Genomic DNA, 23924 nt, shown 5'->3' with positions numbered 1-23924 from the left:
TTTCTAAAATCTCGAATCGAGCAAAGTGATCACGAAGACTTTCTTTCCTAGTAACGCTATCTTGCTGTAAAAATCATCTACATATCACAGTAAATGGTATGAGATGCTTTGAACGTATTATAAATCATAACATTTTTTTTGTTAAACTTATAATGTTTTATCATTATAATATTTATAAATAGATAATCAATTGGCATCTAATTAGTTGATGATATGATCGTACAATACCTGGAGAACTTAAGATAATTTTTTAAAAATTTCCAAGTATTCGAATAACGAGCCTGACAATCCATTCGGAAATAATTAAAATGAGCTCAAAAAGTAATGTTATTTAACTATTTGAAAAAAATATCCATTTTTAGAACGCTTTTAACTTTCAAAAGGCTTGACCTATAGACAAACTTTTAAAATTAGGAAATCAAATTTATGAAGGAACTATTATCAAAATTAAAAGTAAATTCGTGTATGCATGTACACGGCATAATTACATGTTGAAATATTTTGTGGTAGGACTACTATTCAGATCACTTCTAAAATTTATTTCTTTGGAACTTCAATTGATTAGCATAGTTATTGATATCTGATCGAAATACATATTTAAATCTACAGACTTGTTTTGTTTGGAAAAAGAAATCGACAATTATAACGTTTGGACACAGCGTGTAAACCTTTTCGCTAAGATATTCTGTAAGTAAAATAATATTGTTATGAACAATATATTCTCTCATGAATGATTTGTAATTAAGAGAAAAATATTAATTAAATAGGACAGTTAAATCGAATAAAGAATACAATATTCGCATTGAACTAGTCAGTATCGTTAATTTTTATACTCGCGATAAATGCGTTGTTAATCTAAAACACTAAAGAATCATGAAGGTGTTTTCGTGTTTAATATTTTTTGTAATACAAATTTTTAGAATTATATATATTTACTATATATATATATATATATATATATATATATATATATATATAGTATATTATTTTATGTATATATTTAGGATTATTATATATATATTTATGTTAAACTAATTCTTGTACCTTAGTACGTATAACAATAATTCGTAAGTTACGATTAAAAATTAAAATTTCACTATATGTCATGTATAATTTTGCTTTTAATTAATTATTCTTTTACTATTGTGGATTCATTTCTTCTTTTAGTCATTTCTTTATTATTTTGTGATTATTTTACTGTGTTGCTAGGACAATGGAAAAGAGTATCTTTAAACGTACGACGTACTTATACCGACAGTGGAAAGGTCACGACGATGACATTACAGCATTAAGCTTCCATCCACAAACTCATACATTGGTATCGAGTAGCCTGGATACAAAGTTAGCATTGTGGAGACTAGATAAGTTGAATTGTGAAAAATTTAAAGCCCATAAATCCTATATATTCGACGTATGCTATTCGCCAGATGGTGAATTTATAGCTACTGCTTCTAAAGATCAATCTATCAGAATTTGGAACGAAGATCACTTAAATTTCGCAGAATACAGAGGTCATCGTTCTCCCGTGAGATCGGTACAATTTAGTCCAAAGGGAGACAAAGTAATTTTTACGTTTTATTAATTATTAATCACAGGGTTGGGTAGTGCTAAGTTAAAAAGATAAAAGTTAAATTAAAAAGTTAAAAAGTTAATTAATTTTAACTTAACTTACAATTTAAACTCTTAACTTTTTAACTTTATTTAGTTAAATTTTATTCGTAACTATTAATTTTTTTTAAGTTAAGTCTCAGACATAATACGCGGTAACAGTGATAACTTAAAATTACTAGAATATTTATAATTTCATTGGTCAACACCTAGCAAATTTGCTCATTTTTGTAATTTTCATCTCATTTCAAATTACACAATCGACTCCCAGATTTTAATCTGTCAGAAACCGTGTATATATCTAGTTTTTGGTAGATTGAAATCAATTATTCCTTATTATTAAAATATAACACATCAATACCTTCGGCTTATATTGACCGTTTGTTCAGTGTAGGAGGACTCATTTTCAATAACTTACGAGAAAATATGTCCGACAAAAATTTCGAAATGATTTTATTACTTATATTTAATAAGTATACGTGAACAAAATATTCGAACAGTATATACGTGTAAACAGTATATATGAACAAAACAAATATTGTAGAATATAGAGTATTTTCTAAATGGAATGTATATTTGTTATTTCTGTTATTTGTAAGGCTAAAATCCTGGAATCATAAAATAAAAAAATATAAAAAACAAATTTAACTTTTAACTTTTTTTATTAACTTAACTTTTAATTCAATGAATTTCATTATAAATTAACTTGTATCTTAACTAAGTTAAATTTTCAAGGTTATTAACTTTAACTTATCTTAGTTCAAAAAAAAAAGTTAACTTACCCAACCCTGTTATTAATCAATCAGATTCTTGTTATAAGTGATTTACGTAATTATTCATCGATATATTTAGTTTGTTTCTGTGTCAAATGACGAAAATGTATTGCTTTGGGTACCTTACCGTGGAAAATATTTCAAGACATTTAGTGAACATACAGATTGGGTCAGATGCGTTAAATTTTCTCCCGATGGAAAACTTTTAGTATCATGTAGCGATGACAAAACAGTAAAAATATGGGACATTACCAGCGAACAATGTGTTAAAACTTTTAATATGGAAGGTTTGTTGATCAAATGCATCATAATTTCATCTTTTAGGAACTTGAAGTAAAATTTTTCTATATTAGTTCTCGTTAGATACATAGAGTTTCATCCAACTGGTACAATTATTGGATCAGCAAATGTGGATGGTTATATTAAATTGTATGATCTAAGAACAAATTCTTTATATCAGCGTTACACTCATGACAGAGGGATAAATATGATCAAATTCCATCCAAATGGAAAGTTTATATTAACAGCGTCTGATGATTATTCAGTGAAGGTACTTTTAATTAAAAGTATTTTAATTAATTAATTTGATTTCATACAGTGATTTCAATAAATTATCACCAAATTGTTATCTGTTGGTAACAAATAATATCGGTTAGATTTTAGATATTTTAAACGGCCGTCCAATTTATTCTCTCAAGGAACATTATGATAAGGTAACATGTATAGCATTTTCAAATAATGGTGAGCTTTTTGCTTCTGGTAGCACGGATCAACAAATTCTAGTATGGAAGTGTAATGATTTATGTATGGATGGTCAAAGTAGAAAGAATTCTACATTGCAATTAGTGTCTTCTGTAACACCAAATAAGAACTTGATAATGCCGAGCTCTGTCAAACCAAAATTTGACGATGGGAATGAAAGATCGAAAAGGGAAGAAGAAGATGAAGAATATATAAGAAAAGTATATGAGAAGCTAATTCCAAAAAACGTAATATAACTTAATATATATAAATATGCTCTATTAAACTACAGAAAATAATGGTTGCAATGTGTTAAAAAATAATAATGATTTGCTAAGTTATATCAAGAACTGTTAGTTTCATAATATACAGGATGTAAATTTTTGCCAAGCGCTTTTGTATAGATAGGACTAAACTGAGTCGAAAAGTCATCTACTATTTTGCAATTTTTGTAATGGTTAATGAAATATTAATTATTAAAAATCACTGAATATTGGTTTTCAATAATTTTTTACTCAAATACTATCAACTTTGCAGAAAAACAGCGAGAGACAAAAATTGTTTGTTTTCTTCTCGTAAAGTTCTGAGAATTTTTTTCAGAATTTTTTAATATCATATTTTCTTATGTTGATAAAAATAAGAAAATGCAGTACTAAAAAGTTGATAAAAAATTCTGAAAAAATTCTTAAATTTCTACGAAAAGAAAATAAATGTTTTTTATCTCTTGCAGTTTTTTGTAAAGTTGATAGTATTTGAGTACTTTTCAACTCAATTTAGTCCGCTCTATCTACACAAAAGTGCTTGGCAAAAACTTACGGGACACTGTATATCAAGCAAGAAAAGAAAGAAAACCTTTAATGGTCAAGCTGGATCTTAATGTAAATTTATGGATGTAAATTTATGTACCTATGTAGCAATTTATTAAATTGCCCACTGAAATAATTTTTTAAATTAATAAATTACTAAATAATTTAATTTGTGATATTATTGTTATGTAGTCCAATCGCATTTCAAGATTGAAAAATTAATTTAGTGCGCAATTTAAGTGATTACATATATAGATAGTATATAAATTCACATATAATTATTTAAGCACTTAAGATCCAGTTTGAAAGATTTCCTTTCCTTTCTTCTTATATGTTCACATATATGGTCCTAAGATCTCTTTGTTTAATATATCATTGCAGTATTTATCAAACACATTAAAAAAATCGCATTCAAAATCAGACGATAGTGCAGGATTATCAGCAAAAATCATGGAATCTGAAAAGATGAACATAATGAACGTTGAATCTCCTCAAGAAGATTATGCAAACTACGTGCCCATGATCCCAAAACAGCCCAACATTTCAAAACAATCCCAAACAGTCTTAAAAGATCAGACATCGTTCAATACACTTTCTAGTCAGTCTATTAAAGCATTAGAAAAAGATTCAGTTTTAAAGCAAATACAATCATTACGTAAAAATTACAATGTATTAGAACAACGCTTGACAATATTAGAACAGTCATTTAAGAAACTATATGTAAAATTGTAGTTTTTTTTAGCTAATACTGATTAATCACTTTGAACAATATGTATGCAGGGCATGTATTTAAAATACTTGTATTTAAAACACGGTTTTTGTATTTTATTTTGTATCTTATATTTTTTAAAATTGAAAAATTAAAAGTTTTTTATACTATGTAATTCAAATAATGACATTAATTGTCAATATTAATATGAAATACATACTTTTAATCTTTCATTATTAATAGTGAAATACAAAATATAAAATACTTTTATATGCTCCGTATAAAATACAAAATATAATTGTATTTATCTTATAAATAATGTTTTTCAAATAAGTAAAAATATTTCCATTACATGCTTAGTCCTGATAATAATGTATGTGTGAATATTGACAATTGTTTAATTATTTAAGCAAATTTTTAATTGAATAATTTTATAATGCATATTACAATCAATTGTTGATTTGATTACAAGCGAAGTTAATTGCAAACGACGAGATAATAGATTATAGCGTAAACTAGCTCGACACTTTATGCGCCACGATTTCTATTACCTGTTCTAATTCTTTGTCTTTTTTCCTCTTCTGTTCTTGATCCTTGCTTATCTTTGAAAAGAGGAGTGAGGAAGAATGAAAGCGAGAGAGGAGGAAGAAAGAAGAAAAAGAGGGGAAGAGAGAGAATAGGAAAGAGAGTAAGAAGGATTATTTATTCGTCTGACTAGTTTGACTGTGATTTTAATTTAATAATATCGTCCGAGTATGATTATCAATTATAGAGATAATTGTAAAGACAAAATTGTAATTTTGCAATAATATACAAGATACTACAGTGCATTACAAGTATACTTATTTAGAGCATTTATATGATAAAAAATCATGAATTTAATAATATGTATTATCCAAATATTTATATTAATATAATCGCTAATTTATATTAATTGTGGATAATATTAACATTCTTCAATTATCTCCGGGCTCCAGACTTTTTGTGAAAATTTGTCCACGGTTGACGATCTTTAATAATATCTTGTTGGTATTATCAATTAAAATGCTTACTAGATTATTAATAGATCTCCAAATACTGTAAAATCATATCTGGAAATAACTAAAATGGATTAATAAGCGAAAGTAACATTATTTTCTTTTAATTGAAAACAATATAAGTTTATAAAATTAAAAATAAATTTATATGCACCAAATAATCGCGAGTGAGATTTTGTGGTAATTAAGGAACTATTCTAATCACTTCCTTTATATTCTTTAAAACTTTTCCCTAATGAAAAAATTTCGCTGAAATTTTTCCACATATTTTGGAACATTTCACGAAATTGCTGAAAATTTGTTGAAATTTCACTTGAAAGTGAATTTTTTAACTAACATATTAAAAAATTGGAACATTTCAGCAAAATTGTTGAAAATTTCTTGAAATTTCATTGAAAGTGAATTTTTTAGCTGATATACTAAAAAAAATCGCTGAAACTGAACTGAAATTTTTGCTGATATTTTGCTAAAAATGAATTTTTCAGCTAAAAATCGCTGAAATTAAACTGAATTTTTTCTAAAATGCTGAAATTTTGCTGAAAAGTGTTCTAAAACGTTGAATATAATTTCAGCAAAATTTTTCCACCAGGATTCAATTGATTAGCATAGTTATTGGCATATGTTTGAAATATTAAATTACTACCATAGACTATAGTAGTTTATGTGAATAAACATTGTCGAATAATAAAATTAGACTCACCTAATTCCATACGAAAATTTATGCGTATGCGTACGTGCAATATTGTAGTAGTATATATGTATGTTGTGATGCATTGGTGACACGTAAATCGTATGTGTATAAAATTATAAATCCTAGGATGCGTTTCGTTTCACGCATGATGTCCATGATGTATGATCATTTTTTATGGCCCGTATTCAGAACGTGCTTTCATCTCTGAAATTCTATAGTATGCTATAATTTAAGCATGTTAGCACGCTAACATCGTTGTAAGCGCGTTCTGAATACGGGCCTAAATCTTTTTTTGATATTCGAAGGATAAAATGATATTTATGGCCGATATTCATAATTGATTCTTATTTCAAGACTGTCTTAAATAATGCTTAAGACGCTAATACGGCTCTCTGATTGATTCGTGACTTCTTAAGACCGTACTTAAGATGATCTTGAATATAAGATCTGATTATGAATATATCACCTATTGATATATCATGTACCTTGCATGAAATGGAACGTATCTCTATTGAATAAAAGATAAAAGATATAAAAGAGACGAGTATAGAATGTTGACAAACAATAAAGATGTATTCACTACACTTGATGTCTCGATGTCCTTGGTCTTTATTATTCCATTGTCCTGTGTTACTAGTAGAACAATGAAAGAAACTGCCTGTGATCCAAGATGCTGGAAATATTTGAGGTCACAAAAACGATATCACAGCTTTAAGCTTTCATCTGTTACGAAATCGATTCATAACGGATAGCTTAGACAAATAAGAGCGTGGAGATTAGATACGTGGATATGGCAATATGAAAGCCTTAAAGCTCATGAAGTGAGCTATATTTTCGATGTATGTTATTCACCAAATGGTGAGCTTATAACCAGTGCTTCAAGAGATAAATCTATTAGAATTCAGAGCTCTGAGGCTAAACATTATTTCGCAGAATTTAGAGCTCACGGATTTACCGAGATCGATACAATTCAATCCTAGTGGAGACAAAGTAATCTCTAATGTAGAACCGATGCTTTATATTATAGATATAAAAAATGCAGCATATTTCGTTACATTATAGTAAATTAAAAAAATATAATTGTAATACACAAACTACTTAAGATAGTAGAAGATTTTATTATATATGATCTTAGTATATTATTTTTGTATTTTTTGTACATACAAGAGTGGGATATTTTTTTATAAATATATATGTACAACAAATAATCTCTGTATCAATATATGCCTATACATTTTTTAGAAGTACCTGCTACGATCATATAAATAGTTTTCTATAATGAATCTCTAAAATTTTTGATAGTTTCCTGATCATTTGAAAATATAAGAGTATTTTATTCCCTGATAAATCTATCCTATCTATAAAAATTTTTACATATTACATTAAATAATATAGATACTTTGAATATCGTAACGTACATGTTCTTTTTATTAAAGTTATAGCTGTCATTATAATGTTTATAAATACCCTCAATATTATATAATCTAAGCAGCCAATGCTTATATGATCGTATAGTATTTGAACATTTAACATAATTTTGCTGATAGAAAAAATTAATGAAATTATATAACAAAATCTCTTGCAAAAAATTTCTGATCTGCAATTATACGAATATAAAAATAAATGTGTAGAAATATTGATCTTTTATAAAATATTGATAATTGCGCAATTAATTTTTTAATAATATTTCGAAAAAAAAATTACAATAAATTCATTTGAGCGTTCATATATTTGCAAAATTAATATTTCGATGCTTTATATTATATGAGTGATTATAAACATAGCTTATCTTGAGTTGCATTATATATAGTAAATTTAAAGAATATAATTTGTAATATGTAAGCTGCTTAATATAATACAAGACATTTTCTTATACATAATTTTAAATACATTATTTTTGTACTTTGTATGTACATATATTTATGAATTAATAATTGAACGCGATTTTCTTTTTTACAGAAAAAATATAAGAATATCAAGAACAGAATCTGTTATATAAATGCTTGACGTATTTAGTAGCCCCTGTTACAATCACGTCACATAATCACCCACTTATTAATTCCCTTAATGAGTTTGTAAAAATTGGCAAGTTTTTCCTGTTTTCTTGAGCGTTTCTAAAATCTCATTCGAATTGAGCGCAGTGGTCACGAATACCTTCTTCTCTGGTAAATCAATCTTGATGTCATCGATACCTACATATCATACAGTAATATAATAAGTTAGAGATATTTTGAACATAAATATCCCAGTCAACCAGCTAAAGTAACAATATTAACAGTAAATTATTATTATTGTTATTATATATTGTTATATTATTGTTATTATTATTGTTATTATATAAATATATATATAATTACAATAATAATAATTTCACACTCAATAATATAAATAAAATATAGCACATATTGTACAACAGTTATTGCATTATTAAGTGTGAAATTATAATACTAATGCATTACCTTTAGTTTGTGTCGACTGGAATGTATTTTTTTTTCCTAAAAAATTACAACCGTGCCATTTCTTATATTTGACACTTCCATTTCCCTATGCAGTATGTTTAACCTCATTTTACACAGTTCTGATCAAAAATAATGTCTTCAAAGGATACCGACAAGATATAATTTACGAAATACGGTGCATACACGAAAATATTTTTGCGTCTGCAAAATTGATTGAAAATGTTTTCAAATACCTGCTTTTTTCTTGAGTACATTCTGCACAGCTGTCGAGCATCCCTCGCACGTCATTTCGACGTTAAATTCGTGTACCTTATGAACAAATTAATCGTCAAACATTGTCGTCTAAATATTTGTTTAAAGTTGTCAAAATTTCGAGATTGGAATATCATTTTGCTTACCTGAGCTGCCATAATAACGTCTCTGAGGAGTACGTAGGTTCGACTTCAATGTATCAAATGGGTTATTGCCAAATCAGATGACGTGGTAGACCGTAGGACTGATCGTATTAAAATCATGAATATCAGCACGCAGAAATCTTATCTGCAGCTTCACTGTTAAAAATAACGTAGAGATTGTGCTAGCCAATGCTGGCCATTTCTGATAATTCTAATTTTCAAGTAACTATATATACAGGGCGTATCGAGTCTGGAAACGGTCGTTGATTAAAAATCTCAAATTTCGAAATCTTATTTTTATTTTTACGTAAAACTAAATTTTTAGTGCAAAAATGCGAATAAGAGGAATAATCGCTAATGGCCATGATCTTGATGAATGTTATCCACGACATGATCCTGAACAACATTCAAGAGCAGAGAGAATCAAGGGAGAGTGGAGTGGAGTGGATAGTGATTCTCTTCTCTGATTGGTTCCCAAATGTGCATGTGTGTGTATGTACATACATATGTCACACACAGCCGTGTTCCAAAATTACTGCCAGCACTAAAAATGCTACAATTTACGTTATGTGCAGTATAGACTTCCATACAAACAGTCAATTTTGGAACACAGCCACAATACTAAACGTACAATAGTTCCATCACACTCCTACCACATATCCTACTCACTTCAACGGTGCACTAAACATGGCAGTTTCCGGCTGAATCCGCTCCATTCTCTCTTGATTCTTTCTGTTAAGAGATTTTAGCCATCGGTCGAACATGTTACGTAATGCCGACGATATCGTACCTTCAAGTCTTATAACTCGAAAAGTACTTAATGAAAAATGACTTTATTATGTTTTGAAAAACTCTTGACATCAGCTATTAGATTTTGGCATCAAAAATAGGATATTCCATTAAAAAAATCGATTTGACCTTGACCTGACCTTGCCGATGCCCAAGATAAAATGGATGTGATTAATGAATAGTTCTTTTTAAACCTTATAATTTTTGTCTGAAATCTTTTTTTCAAAAATGCTTTGCATTCGAGATGTACGACCATTTCCAGACTTTTGATACACCCTATATATGTGTTTGTTGAACCGACTGCTGATTTTATGCCCGATAAAAACAATCCCGAGAATATCTAAAAAAGAAAATCTGATTAAAAGCTAATTTAACACAAAGATAAATTATTGTATTAATTTTTTGTATACAATCACTGTTTGAAGAATTTTCACAATCGTTTAATTATTTTCATAAAGCAATATAATTAATGTGTCAAGGCTTTTTTTAAACAAGCAATTACAGTTAATTAAAAAAATAAAATTCATTTTTTAATTACATACGCACAGCGTTACAAAATTCATCAAATGTTTCGACTTACAAAGTCTTCTTCAGTGATAATAAATAATAACATTTTTATAGAACCCCTTACAAAGTCAAACGAAATTACATGCAATACATAATAAAATTGTCGCTCAAATCTGATTTTACATACTCATTTCTGCGTTAGGATATTAAAATTCGAAATAGGTATCCAGTCAGAAGTTTGAAAGTCCAAATTGTAAAAGTGTGTTTTATCGATTCTTCGGTTGTTATCGAGAATCCAGTTCAGTCAGTAATTTAATAAAAAATACTACAATTCGATTGAGGATTTTTTCAATGACCATTCTATTATATTCTGTATAATTAAATGTCAATTTATAATTAAATAATTAATATAATAATTAATATAATAATTAATTTAATAATGAAAAGTTAATCACACTTACAGTTATTTATATAGAATAGTCTATTGACCCTCAGTTTCACAACTCATGATTAACTCTTAACTGAGGTTCAACTTATTTTTCATCTTTTTCTCATCTAATTCTCATTTAATTCTAGCATTAGAAAAAGATCAGGAATAAGTTAAACTTCAGTTAAGAGTTAATCATGAATTGTGAAACTAGACCTGAATCGAAATCGAAGAGTATTCGTTTTAGTTTCATTGACATTCAAAATTATGCTTGTTAGAGTAATTGGATCTTGATCATTCAAGTTGCTTCATTCAAGTTCAAGATTCCAATGTAAGATTAACTTTAATCTCGATTTAACTTATTATTTTTCTTATTTTAATTTTTAGAATTAGAAAATTTTTCTTTTTCACAAATGTTTTATTTGAAATTAAAATAGAAATTACAGATGAGAACAGTTTAAAAATTAAACTTTTCTAATTTCAAATAAAAAAATTTTGTGAAGATATCCCTAAATTAATTTTAATAAAATATATTCTTATAAAGATTAAATAAAATCAATGACTATAATCTAGAAGATTATCATCTTCTTAATAATTCCTATCTAATAAATAAGTGGTATAAACAAAATGTTTTGTACAATATTTGTTGATAATTAAAAGTAATATTAGAGAACTTTCAGGGAATTCAGTTTTTATTTTCATCCTTGCATCTTGACATAAGGTAGAAAAGTATTACGATTGAATGCCTAGTTGTCAAACTCTGTATACTTCAGGACTGTCTGTTCAACTGCGGCTACGCGAGGAACAAGCTTACATCCTACTTACAGCATGATTTTGCGAGCATTTCGGCTAAAGAATGAACTTGCGATACAGATTTTTTTTTCCAGATCGACTATAATTTTCCTACGTTTTTTTTCCTCTTCCTGTTTTGAGACCACGATGGAAATTCTATTTCTACAATTTTCGATGGCGAATAGTGAATGAAATGTACAAATGTCTGATAAATTTGTCCCTGTTGCCTCTATGCTTCCTATGAATAAGAACATAGATTGGCACGGACGGCGACGGGATTTGTTGAATGCCTTGTGCGAATGAGAGATCTTATCACAGTAATCAGTTCGATTCATACTGAGAATATCTGCATTGCTCGTTTCACATATCGGATATTCCGTCGATTATAACTCTCTGTCATACGTGTATCACTCATCCATACATTTGTCTATAGTCTAATTTTGCACACTCAGTCATATTGCTCTATGATGTTAGTGATAATCCTTAGTCGTTACACAATTTGTTAATACACTTCTCGATACGCTTATCGAATATGGTTTCTGCAGGGATATATGGGACCATATTTACTGTAGCACGAAATATTTTGCTCTTTCCATTCATCCCGAATGATAACATAGTTGAATTCTTTTTTCTTCCCCTTTTTTTCTTATTATTCGCCCAAGTGGAGAAATTTATACACTGATTTTTACACTGACGAGGATTGGGGTAATTTATAAATATCGCAGCTCGTTTTATGCTTATCGATGGTTATAGGGCATATCTGTTACATTTATTCGCCCTACGAAGCATCAGGATTAGTGACAATGCGGCTGAAATGTAATTTTGTATAACAAATTGTACGTGGCGAGAGAAGCGGGGGTTTAATAATAATTCAGCTTTAGCTTTGGCGTACTTGTCACGTTTTCGGGATGATCCGAAGACACAAATAGGGATTGCATTATACTGGCAGTCCATAATTCAAGATTTTGGAGACTATTATTCTCCAATTACACACATACGTTTTTACGCACAATGTTACGTGTATTAATTAAGCAGTGTAACGAGACTCGGGATCTTTCATTAAAATATATCCGTTCTCTCAGTAAAAATATACGAGGAGACTTAATTCGGTCTCGATGAAAAAGACGTGTCACAGATGCATGCAAACCTGCGAAACGGAGCTCCATGGAATGCTACAGCATTATTAGGAGGTGGGAATAATTTGAGCACGTTATGAAGTGACTATTGCTAACTGAGACTCGTTTGTTGATCTATTCTATTTCTTATTATTCGATGTAAATGCGATGCAAACGCGTTGCTAATAAATCATAAAAGTATATCGAATGCTGAACGCAAGAGTCAATGATTGGAAGATAGTTATATTAAAAAGAAAAATGCAATTCTTTTGTACTAGCAAAGAGATGCGCTTTGTCGTAAAACAGCGGTTTATGGCGTGACGCAATTCTGGAGATAAAAACTGCGATTACTTCATCATATCGTTCACATTCAGTCCGTCGGACTGACTGGATTGTAGCCTGATGGCGGATTAGCGTGAATCCAGCGTCAGAGGAAACTGTAAGTATTCTGAACCGCTCTGCCGGTGGACGAAGCCGAGCCTTGTTGTTCCACAATGGTGCTCTGTTGCTCTAGTCTCTCCAACGATTCCACGCGAGTTCTTATAGAACCACCATAAGTGCGTACCTATTTTATTAACATCTCATTAAGCACTCATATATATTTTAAATCTTGCTATCTTATCAGAAGTTTCTCTTAAAGTTTCTGGATTTTAGAAATAATAAAACATACACATGTCAATATTAGAAAAAGGTTAGTCAATATTTCAGAAAATGAAACTAAGTTACAATTATTTAAGAAAATGATACTGATTCGTTTTATTGATATTGATTATGAAAGATATAAGCAATTGGCAAATGCAAATATCCATGTTAAAGAACGAAATTGATATTTTGTGTATACATTACATTTAATTTTACAATAATTAAAAAGTTACGAAATAAATATTATTGATGACATATACACAGTAACGTGTGTTATTATAAGTCTTATAAATTCAAAATAAGAAATATTGACAAGAATTTTTCTAACATTTATAAAAATGTAAGCAATCAGGATATTTCATCCAGAAATACTCTAATATCTGACTCTGTCAATTTAATAATACTTTCATAGCTTCCTGATACAAATATCGTAAGTGGCAATTTTATTTTATAATTATTAAAGTACTAATTAGATAAAATGATTTCTGAATGCTCCTGTACTGCTTGAAATAAATCTCTTATAATATGCAATATACAATAATAAAGCACACCAGAAATTTTAAGAAAAAACTTACTAAAAGCGAGCTCCTTGCCCCACGGTCATATTTCTCTGAATATTACATTTCACATATTTATCATTTTAAACTTTTCATAAAAATTTCATCACACAATAATTTTGCATATTTAGACGAATGATATACAAATTTAATCAAATCATCATTTATAAAATGTATAAAATAATAAATAAATAAAAGGTATAAAAATGTGCTGTAACATAAACGTACCTTGGACATGAAAAAATTAGGAAAAAATATGAACATAAGAAATTTTTAATAATACATTATTTTTACTCTTTTTGGAGTACATATTTTTTGAACATATATTAAATAAATTATTAAATAAATGGATTTTGTTATAAATAGGACACAAGTAGGGTGCGTTATATTTAACTTTGTATATCAATCTATACAAATTTCCATCAAGTTTCCAGCGAATTTGCACAAATGCAGATATTAAATCTGTTCTGTATCATCGACCATACAATAAATATGGGCGCTTTAGCTGGTTTATCTACTCACTGTCTGTAGATTAGACTTCAGACTGTGGGTGTTGGCCACTCGCGCTCACACAAGAGGAGTTAGACTTCCACTGCAGACTCTTACTTCTCTGGACTCCAGAGTTGCCGGAGGTCTCCTCTCTTGCGACTGTTGTACATTCGAACTACTCGCTACGTTATGATGTCCTGGTCGCGATGCATGGCTCGTCGCCACTACGTACTCTGTTAAAGTAACATCCGCAGTCCCACCAGATTCAAGTGGTATCGCATTCTGGCGAAAGTGTTCAAGCATATCATATATCGTAGGAAAACACAGATGTTGAACTCGGCAATGACCTTGATCATTTAGCGTCATTCGTAAATGCTGTAATAAAAATGAATATATTAAAACGTATATATTAAAAATTGTTTAAACATCATTTATCATTAAATGTTGAAAATGATGTAATTACTTTTGCTCTTCCTTGGAAATTAAAAGTTAACACAAATTCGCCTTTTCTAGTCTCGCTTTGCCGAACCAGGAAAACACCGTGACCGTTAGCTGCACTATGCAATACAAGCTGCGCAGCGTCCGAACGAGGAAGAGTGCCATGAAACCACGGGTATTCTCGTAAGCTACTCGATAAATCCAGCTCACCCTCATTAGCAGACACTGCAAGCAAACAAATATATATATATATATTTTTTTTTTAGTTATTGCCCTTGCCTGACTTACTCTTGCAGGATTTATTCCTTACTTTGCTCGATTTCTTGCTGAGAGGAACATAATTCTAGATTACTACTGCTGCGCACGTGAAGTCTCGGAGGTAATTCTGGTGGATTGCCCTGCGAGTCATCGCCGTGTTCATGACTAGCGGATCGGAAGCTTTTACTCGCCGAGTTGGCTCGTAATCGATCACTGTCGGATCCGATAGCAAGCGAACCGTGGCCCAGAGAATCTCCTAAAGAGTCACCAGGCCCGGAACCTGGAGCGCTCGAGCTTTGCTGTACCGTTCGCATACAGTACCTAATTGTCGCCAACCACGATTTCATGTCGTTCGAGTCGTGTGCCTCGATGACAAATTCCATATTTTGAGTCTTCAGGACGAATGTATTCTCGTGGTCCGGCATTTCGAGCGCTGTGGTTTCCCTCGCTTCTGTTATCGCCGAGCAAAAGACTCCGCTTCGTGGTTTCACAGCCTTCGGTGGAGAGTAGAACTCCAACATGTAACCACCGATGGCCTTTATCAAAGCTAGCCGTGACTTTTCCCATTTTTGCGTCCCATCTATGTTTTCTCCCATCAAGGCATTAACGATTCCTTCCTTACGACATTCCACTACAATTTTCGACAGCTTAGCTTTAGAATGTTTATCCTTGCGGTGTTCACTGTGAGATAATTCGACTTCATCGCTCTGTTGCTTGTGGAAGAAACTCTTGCCTTTTTTAAGTCCCTTAAAAGATAATCTGCGGAAGAAAGGTTTGTGACTGGGCTTCGGCGACACCGCCTCTCCTTCGTGTTCAGAATAGTCACTAAATTCCTCATGAGAGGATGCTCGAACTGGTGCATTAGTGTTTTGACTTGCAAGATTTATATCTCTTTCATTGGATACTATACTCCTAGTATCATGCAATGATAGCGATCTAGAAAATACAAGAGCACCGTTACTATATGTATATATGCTTAACCTAAAACTCCAAATTATCAATAATTTAAAAAAATTATAAAAATAAAAATGTAAATAAAATAAAATATATTCTTATAATATAATGAAATAAAATATATTCTTATACAATATATAATAAAATAAAATTATAAGCAACATTTTATGAGATAAGAACTCTAAATTTTTAAATTTTCTTAATCTTTTTCTTAATATAAATAACATACAAAATATTCTGTATTTGATATATTTTATCAAAGTTTATAATAAATATAAGCATCTGTATGCAACTCTAATTTATTATTCATAATTTCTCGTAAATTATTTCTATTTTGTACAAAAGTTATGCACTCAAGTTTTTCCTTTCAACTTTAAACTTTATTAAAGTGATTACTCCAATGTTTGCCATTCAGGCGATTACTCCAATGTTTACTTCCTGATGGTACGAAAGGTTAATGGTCTTCATTATGACATTCTACGTGACAGTGCAACATAAAAGCGCCGCGCGACACGCACCTCACACTCTGACGCAGGTATTCGCTCTCAAAATGCTCGCAGAAGCTCTCGACGAATTTGCGAAGGAAGTCGCGGTGCGAGAGGTTGGCGCGGGCGCTCTCGGGCAGGTTCAGACTAACGTAGGCACAGAATGCCTTGGCAAAGTCGGAGGCCGAGGCGCGGGCGTGTCTCTCGCAGAACTCGATCCAGCCGGTCGCTGCTTCCGGCGACGCGGCGGTCGCCGTGGACGACGTGGCCGTCGTCGTAACCGGTGTCGTCGCCGCTGTTGTCGTCGCCGTTGTCGCCGCCGCCGCCGCCGCCGCCGCCGCCGCCGCCGCCGCCGTCGTCGTCGCCGCCGCCGTCGTCGTCGTCGTTGTTGTAGTCGTCGTTGACGTTGACGCAGTCTCCGTAGTTATCGTCGTGATCGTCGTTGTTGCTGTCGGCGACGTCGTCGTCGTCGTCGTCGTCGTCGTCGTTGTCGTCGTCGTCGTCGGCGGCTTCGCTGCCGTCGATGCCGTTGTCGCCGTCGTATTAATCGCCGGCGATATCGCAGGACTCGCTGTCGGCGTGCTCGCGGCGTAAACACTCATTACCGGCGTCTGGCTTGCGTAGGGGGCGGAAAACCTCCCCCCCTTGTGTCGCCGTCGCCGCCACCACCACCGCCGCCGTCGTAGTCGCCACCCGTCGCCCTCCACTCTCACTCACGTCTCACCGCCGCCACTACTTCGGAATCCCCTCGACCCTCACGAACGTCGCCGCCGTTTAGGGTGGATACGAGCGCGCGCTACAGACATATCACACACCCCGCATCACGTCGTACGCGCGCTCGCCGTAAAACTAATCACGGCGGCTGCTGAATGGTCACAATCCAACACATACGCATACATATACTGGCATATACTTATATACACGCGCACATACACATACACATACACACACAATGGATTCTGCAAAAAGAAGGGGGAAGAGTAGCAGTAAAAAGAGTATCAGCGAGAGGACGCTGATATGATCATGTGTGAGAGAATCGCTGAGTTTGAGACTTGAATAAGATCCAAGATAAAAAATTCAATATATTAGAGTTGCATATATTTCTTCTTAATTCATCATATTGTTCTCTTTTACGAAGAAAAGAAAAGCTACAACCGATATGACGGATTAATTGTAACCGATGATAGCTAAAACTCCAGAGCAATCGGGAAGTACAATACTTCGTTTTCTTGCTCTTCGGTTAACTTCACTCGTCTACTTGCGATCTGTCTTTTTTTTTATATTTGTTTCTCTCGTCTGCATTTCCCGGGAGTGAACGATATAGTGATCATCGGCGGACTTTATCGGGACCGTGCTGATTTTTATCACGACCGTGTGTCAAAGTCAAGGACTCGCACGTTCGTATGGTCGAGCTTGCTTCGCAGAAATATTTATGAGCATTATGGAGCACACACACAAAATGCATGATCTGTGCGATATGCGCGATTCGCTTCCACTCATTCTATACTGGCACAATCTCTTTTATTCTTTCTTCTCTCTCTCTCTCTCTCTCTCTCTTTCTCTCTGTCTTTATCTTCCTCGATTTTAGTAGAGGTTAGTCGTGTAGTTCGTTCCGTTTCGTTGTCAATTTCCGTTCAATGGGACGGCACCCTAATGGCTTCTGCACACAGAACGCAGCAATGCTTGCCGCGTGGCGGAGTTATCGCACTAACCAATAATTCCATGTTCTTAAGTCGGCCTCACCACGCAAAACTTCTAGAAATGATGTAAATTACTTCCGCCGCGCGGCAAAAGTTGGATTGAGTTCAACTTTTATCGCGCAGTGGAAATTATATATTTATTACTTCCGAGACGTTGATTCGGCTCTCGCACACAGAACGCGGCAACGCTTGCGCAACTTTCATAAGTAATGAACCAATCGGAAGGCTGCATTAGCGTCTTAGGCTATGTTCCAAAACTTCCTCTCGAGGAAAATTTACGAAATATATAGTACACGTATATTATAGAATATAGAGTAAAATCTTGCTCGGAGAGGAAGTTTTGGAACGTAGCTCTAAATCTACAATAGGTGTTTTAAGGCTGTTGCACATAAAATTTCTGTAACAGTAATCTAAAAACGTGAATTTAAGCCAATCAGGATACTGCTTCAGATCTACTCTAACGGAAATAAAAATACAAGAAATTCATCCATAAGGCGAGTTTCAACCAGTTGAAATTCACTTTATTGCGAGGTTATGGATAAGTATACTTGTTATTTCCATTTCCGTTACATTACATAATCTAAAGTAATATCCTGATTGATTCATTCGGCTTAAGTTTATGTCTTCTACTGTTATCCGTTAATTAATATTGGCCCAATATTGGGGATCAATCTGACACTCATTGGTCTAGTTTCCACCGAGAGTTTAATCCGCGGATCAGAATATAAAAACCAACCAACTACAGTCAAGTATTCCCCTGTTACAGTCGAACGACAGAGGAATGCTCGACTGTAGTTGGTTGGTTCGTACATTCCGGATTAAACCCTCGGTGGAAATTAGGCCATTGATACGAAATAAAATTCTGCTTTCTGATTGGTTGCAGAACGTCGGATTCAGTGTGAATTCAGTAATAGTGTGAATCCAATTCAAGTTCAACACGCTGGGCACAGTATAAGTACATATGTGCGCTGCATTCATTCAGACCGAACAGTTCCTACTATTCATTTACGTTCCAAACTTCCTCTCCGAGAAAGATTTTACTCTATGTGCTATAATATACGTTACGTATATTATATATTTCGAATAAAATTTTCCTCGGAGAGGAAGTTTTAGAAAGAAGCCCTGAGAGACAAAACGAACAATGCTATTGCTTGCAAAATGGGTCGCGTACTAATTGGTTCAAAAATTGAACGAGTGCGCATCATCGGAAATGCTACATCTTGCTTTTTACGCTATGATTACGTTCATAGGTTTGTTCGCGTTGCATGTTCTGACATGCTCTAAAATGCTCCTACTATGCTTTTATTAACTCTAACGCGTTCGTTGAAGTGAGTAGAAGTTATAACAGGAGCACATTGGAACATGTTGGAGTATGCGACGCGAACAAACCTTGTGTTCAGACTTCTTTGCATTCTTTGGGCTTCTCCCATGATGCATCATGGGCTTTTCTCTCTCTATCCCGATTAGATTAGAATGAATTAGATATAATTTGATAAGGTTAAACATTAATAAGAAGAGGAAGAAAGATGAAAAGTGCAAGATATTCAACTATAATTACTACAAGGAATAAGTCACGGTCTTTCTTTATAGAACTTATAGTGGTGGATCTGTAATATAATCAGAGTGGAGTGATTATTGAAAATAGAGAGAAATCCGAAATGATCGAATCTTGCACGAAGAAGCGAATGTTGTTAGGTATCACATTTTTAGGAGGGTTAGTTTCTCATATTTTTCGAATTAAATGTATGTTCGGAAACCATTCGGAGTAGCTCCAGAGTAATGTATCATTTTATTGTCAACATTCGAATAATAGAGATAAAATACACGGAGGTACTCAAGTGATGTTTCGAACATAGCCTAAACACCAAACTGCTATAGATGCAGGCTTTGTTAAACAAAACATTTATGAAGAAACTTAATTTCTTGTATAATACATTCTTTACAGATTAACAGTTTTAGCGCTAATTATCGAGAGCCATTGGACAAATAGCTCAAGTAAACTTTATGTTGATAATTATGAGAATAATTCCTCCTGTATCTCTGGCGAGGAGTATGAAGTGATATCCGAATGTCATCCATGCACTGCCTTTGAAATTGCTAGTGAAAGCATTGACGTTTGTATCCATGCAAGATATAAAGAAGTGCTGAAATGTAAGAGCGGTGAAACAATAACAAGAAGGTAAAGCACACTGACAGAGGATTGATTATGTATCTTGAAATAAGGTGAAAATTAGAAAAATAAAATTAGAAAGTTAGTGAATTTATTAAAATATTTATTAATTGGTCAACCCTTAGTGAATTTGCTCACTTTTGTAATTCTTGCCTTGTTTCAAAACGCACAATCGACCACCAGGATTTGATATATTTACTTGATTTTATACTACATTCTCATATTTGTATTATAGTTGTGACAAAGTAGCTTGGCTAGAGGAAAAAACATTCTGGAAGTTCGAGGGTTTCATGTTTGCTACAGCAATCTTCTCTTGCTTAGCTGTATATTGGAGAGAGAATATATTAAGACAGAGAATAATCAGAAAAGTAGCGAGACAATTACGAATTAGCGCATGAATGCTATAAGTTGAGAAAAATAGATAGAAAAGTTTTATATTTATATATTTTTCACTTGTTCAAGAAAAAGACAAAGAAAAAGAAATGGAAGATAAAATTGAGAATAAAATGGAGAAAAAAATGGGGAGTGAAATATATTTAGCTATATATTCTATGGCAGATTTGTGTCTTGTTCCAGTAGAAACTCTAGTAACTTTTTTTACTATAAAATACTGTGACTCTCCAATTAGTATTAAGCTAGTACCAAGTAAACAGGATTTAACTGAACAAGCTTACACGATAGATCTCACAGATTTTGTTTATGAGATTGTAAATGAAATGCCTTATTATGCAAGCTCGTTTGAATTACCAATTGTCATTGTGAATGAAGACAGCTGCATGGCTGGTTTGTGTACAGTATTAAGACATATTGTAAAAAATATGAATCCAAGTTTACTAAACGACAAAACTATGTTATTAGGCTTTAAAGATTCCTGCTTGATGGCTTGTTCGGAGGCAAGTGTGTGGACTAAATTTTGCGAGGTCGATTTAATTTCAACTCTGAAATCTTTAAATACAAAAGTTTTGGAGAACTCTGAATTGCCTGTTAATTTAGCCAGATTTGAATATCACATGTCTCAACCGCTTAGAGTGCACAATTTATATAAGTATATTGCAAGCAAAAAGTTTGATACCGTTGATATAACTGAATGTGATAAGACAGGTATGCCGATACATAAGTATGCTGATAGCGGATATATTACATTAGCTGACTTAATTATCTTTGTGTGTATGCATATTCTACTGAATATATTTCCAAGCCAGATATCAAAGCTAATACCCTTAACAATCCAGTGGTATGACAGAATGTTGGATGATTTTCGTATACGAAGATGCACAAAATATTTACCTTCACAGAGCCATAATTCAAATGTACAGTATACTCTTCCAGTTGTAGTAAATGAAAGCTTATACAAGAGCGATTATAAACGATACAAACCAAAAAACCGCATTTTCACAAGGCAAGAGGATATAGAACGTTCGTTGCAGTTGATCGAAGACATGAATATTTCAATGCAACTTGATGTTGAACCATTTGGTATAGAAGTAAATTTAAACTGGTCTGATATCCCTTTTGAGGCTACACCAGCAGGCGGGTCATTGCCAGCTGCAAGATTACGACGGAAACAAGATCAACTACAGAATCTGTGCAAACCCGTTTTGAAGTTGGCGAAAGCAGGGGATATTATTGTAGATTTCTGTTCAGGTACTGGTCATTTGGGAATATTGATAGCATATTTGCTACCTCGTTGCACAGTTATTCTGTTAGAAAATAAAGAGGAGTCTTTGAATCGAGCCAAGAAGAGGGTGGAAAGAATGAAGTTAACGAACGTAAAGTTTTGCCAGTGTAACCTGAATTATTTCAAGGGAGATTTCGATATTGGTACATCATTACATGCTTGTGGCTTATCAACGGATTTGGTAATTCAATGTTGCATACGAAAGAATGCGATTTTCGTGAGTTGCCCTTGCTGTTATGGCTCGCTGCAGAATTGTCATCAGCTAACGTACCCGCGAAGTGATGTTTTTAAGGAGCATGTTAATAATAAAGAATACTCATACCTCAGTCATGCAGCGGATCAAACGCATGACGAATTAAATATTAAGACTAAACAAGGCTACAAATGTATGACAATTGTAGATACGGATAGAAAGCTGTTTGCCGAACAATTTGGGTACAAAGTTTATTTCGCTAAATTAATTCCAGAAACGAGTTCACTTAAGAATCACTTGTTAGTTGGTATACCAAAAGATAGGCTAACACATGATTTATGTGACAATTAAATATGTTCGCTAAATGATTCTTATAAGTAAATAGTAATTAAATGTGTCCACATTGTAGGACTTTTGTAAATAAATAGCATTCACGTTTAGAACATTAATTATGCTAGCAATTTTCTTACATCAATATGCAAACATTTTTTATTAATTTTTTGAATGATAAGGAGTCTCTTTTATTATAATATTGAATTATATATATAAAAGTTTTATCAATATTTTTAATTATAATATCAAGACTATTATATACAAGATATTTATTTTATATGTAATGTATGTTTATAATTAATTTTCAAATTAATAAAAATTGATTAAAGGGGAAATTTTTTATTTTCATTTATATTATATTATGAGAGATTTTTTGCTATTATAACAAAATATATTTTTATATTATACATTATAGGATTCATTATAAATGTTCATTATATTAATTCCGATATCCTGTATATGTAAATCTTCTTCATTCTGACTGCATATGTTAATACAATAGACTTTTTATTCTTAACATATACATACATGGTCAACAAAAAACTAATAAATAAGCACATATTTATTTTATCTTTCCTTAATAAGTATGTTATTTCATTTTTTCTCTCAATATTTTGAATGTTATCTGCGAATCATATACAAATCGCGTGCTGCAATATTTGCAATGTTATTACATATTTGCAGTTGTTATAATATTGCTGAAACTTATGTTGTATAGGCTGACATTAAAATATGCTGACACAAAAATATAGTCTGCTAATATTACTAAATGTTGATTTTCTAAATTTTAATAATAATTTTAATAATAATAGTTTTAATTTTAATAATAATTTTAATAATAATATTAGTTATATTTTATAATATTTACTGAATATTTAGAAAAATAAAATTATAGTACTGAAAGACAGTAATTAATTATTTATTTTAAATATTAAAATACTATTGTTCAGTACTTTTAGTACTCCAAATAAGTAATTAATTTTTTTTCAATAATATATTGACTAATATTATTTAATTTCTGTAAAAAGCCGGAAACAATGAAAAGCATAAACAATAGGAATAAGAAAGAACAAATTTCAACCTATCAGAAACTATGTATACTAGAATGGACGCTTTCTGATAGGTTAAAATCTCTTATTCCCTACTCCTATTAAGTTAAGCTAGAGATAGTGTAACTC

The 23924-nt window shown here is 32.0% G+C and overlaps 5 protein-coding genes across 10 annotated transcripts; 3 read left to right on the top strand and 2 right to left on the bottom strand.

Moving 5' to 3' along the window:
- Positions 1-24: 24 nt before the first annotated feature.
- Positions 25-8307, top strand: LOC105145419 (uncharacterized). The gene is made up of 6 exons (XM_011054924.2): positions 25-687; positions 1210-1561; positions 2461-2668; positions 2735-2931; positions 3038-3370; positions 4310-8307. The coding sequence occupies exons 2-6, from the start codon at positions 1214-1216 to the stop codon at positions 4658-4660; spliced, it is 1437 nt and encodes a 478-aa protein (XP_011053226.1). The 5' UTR covers positions 25-687; positions 1210-1213; the 3' UTR covers positions 4661-8307.
- Atox1 (Antioxidant 1 copper chaperone) lies at positions 8076-9676 on the bottom strand. 2 transcript variants are annotated; one of them, XM_011054872.2, is made up of 4 exons: positions 9223-9676; positions 9058-9133; positions 8825-8860; positions 8076-8557 (listed from the first exon to the last, which is right to left on the bottom strand). In XM_011054872.2, the coding sequence occupies exons 1-4, from the start codon at positions 9232-9234 to the stop codon at positions 8430-8432; spliced, it is 252 nt and encodes an 83-aa protein (XP_011053174.1). In that variant the 5' UTR covers positions 9235-9676; the 3' UTR covers positions 8076-8429. The 2 variants fall into 2 exon arrangements, with proteins under 2 accessions (XP_011053174.1, XP_011053175.1); XM_011054873.2 differs by lacking the exon at positions 8825-8860 and having other exon boundaries at positions 9223-9654.
- A 1940-nt stretch (positions 9677-11616) lies between these two features.
- Positions 11617-19335, bottom strand: Lnk (SH2B adapter-like protein Lnk). 2 transcript variants are annotated; one of them, XM_011054923.2, is made up of 5 exons: positions 16706-19335; positions 15286-16169; positions 15001-15200; positions 14655-14912; positions 11617-13414 (listed from the first exon to the last, which is right to left on the bottom strand). In XM_011054923.2, exons 1-5 carry the CDS (start codon positions 17272-17274, stop codon positions 13277-13279), a joined length of 2049 nt encoding a protein of 682 aa, XP_011053225.2. In that variant the 5' UTR covers positions 17275-19335; the 3' UTR covers positions 11617-13276. The 2 variants fall into 2 exon arrangements, with proteins under 2 accessions (XP_011053225.2, XP_087263406.1); XM_087407280.1 differs by having other exon boundaries at positions 13273-13414; positions 14571-14912.
- JTBR (jumping translocation breakpoint protein JTBR) lies at positions 18051-20971 on the top strand. Of its 3 annotated transcripts, none has more exons than XM_087407287.1 (4): positions 18051-18069; positions 19963-20086; positions 20318-20551; positions 20778-20971. In XM_087407287.1, the coding sequence occupies exons 2-4, from the start codon at positions 20031-20033 to the stop codon at positions 20938-20940; spliced, it is 453 nt and encodes a 150-aa protein (XP_087263413.1). In that variant the 5' UTR covers positions 18051-18069; positions 19963-20030; the 3' UTR covers positions 20941-20971. The 3 variants fall into 3 exon arrangements, with proteins under 3 accessions (XP_087263413.1, XP_087263412.1, XP_011053173.1); XM_087407286.1 differs by lacking the exon at positions 18051-18069 and adding an exon at positions 19394-19622; XM_011054871.2 differs by lacking the exon at positions 18051-18069 and having other exon boundaries at positions 19707-20086.
- A 53-nt stretch (positions 20972-21024) lies between these two features.
- On the top strand, positions 21025-23081 carry Gstcd (glutathione S-transferase, C-terminal domain containing). Of its 2 annotated transcripts, XM_011054870.2 has the most exons (2): positions 21025-21325; positions 21401-23081. In XM_011054870.2, the coding sequence occupies exons 1-2, from the start codon at positions 21025-21027 to the stop codon at positions 22762-22764; spliced, it is 1665 nt and encodes a 554-aa protein (XP_011053172.1). In that variant the 3' UTR covers positions 22765-23081. The 2 variants fall into 2 exon arrangements, with proteins under 2 accessions (XP_011053172.1, XP_011053171.1); XM_011054869.2 differs by having other exon boundaries at positions 21025-23081.
- The last annotated feature ends 843 nt before the right edge of the window (positions 23082-23924 follow it).

The sequence above is a fragment of the Acromyrmex echinatior genome, chromosome 6 (assembly GCF_024713525.1).
Source record: "Acromyrmex echinatior isolate Ae372 chromosome 6, ASM2471352v2, whole genome shotgun sequence".
Classification (NCBI taxonomy): domain Eukaryota; kingdom Metazoa; phylum Arthropoda; class Insecta; order Hymenoptera; family Formicidae; genus Acromyrmex; species Acromyrmex echinatior.
Note: the sequence above shows the minus strand (reverse complement) of the source record. Positions and strands in the feature narration are given on the sequence as shown.

Coding starts and splice junctions, on each gene's coding strand:
- Gstcd (XM_011054869.2), top strand. CDS start 21,025: ATGGAAGATAAAATTGAGAATAAAATGGAGAAAAAAATGGGGAGTGAA.
- Lnk (XM_011054923.2), bottom strand. CDS start 17,274: ATGAGTGTTTACGCCGCGAGCACGCCGACAGCGAGTCCTGCGATATCG. Junction 14,913..15,000: donor ATTTCCAAGGAAGAGCAAAA/GTAATTACATCA, acceptor TTTTTATTACAG/CATTTACGAATGACGCTAAA. Junction 13,415..14,654: donor CAACTCTGGAGTCCAGAGAA/GTAAGAGTCTGC, acceptor TTAATAAAATAG/GTACGCACTTATGGTGGTTC.
- LOC105145419 (XM_011054924.2), top strand. CDS start 1,214: ATGGAAAAGAGTATCTTTAAACGTACGACGTACTTATACCGACAGTGG. Junction 1,562..2,460: donor TTAGTCCAAAGGGAGACAAA/GTAATTTTTACG, acceptor CGATATATTTAG/TTTGTTTCTGTGTCAAATGA. Junction 2,932..3,037: donor CTGATGATTATTCAGTGAAG/GTACTTTTAATT, acceptor AATATCGGTTAG/ATTTTAGATATTTTAAACGG.
- JTBR (XM_087407287.1), top strand. CDS start 20,031: ATGATCGAATCTTGCACGAAGAAGCGAATGTTGTTAGGTATCACATTT. Junction 20,087..20,317: donor GGTATCACATTTTTAGGAGG/GTTAGTTTCTCA, acceptor CATTCTTTACAG/ATTAACAGTTTTAGCGCTAA. Junction 20,552..20,777: donor GGTGAAACAATAACAAGAAG/GTAAAGCACACT, acceptor TTTGTATTATAG/TTGTGACAAAGTAGCTTGGC.
- Atox1 (XM_011054872.2), bottom strand. Junction 8,861..9,057: donor TGTACTCAAGAAAAAAGCAG/GTATTTGAAAAC, acceptor GTAATTTTTTAG/GAAAAAAAAATACATTCCAG. Junction 8,558..8,824: donor CCAGTCGACACAAACTAAAG/GTAATGCATTAG, acceptor TATGATATGTAG/GTATCGATGACATCAAGATT.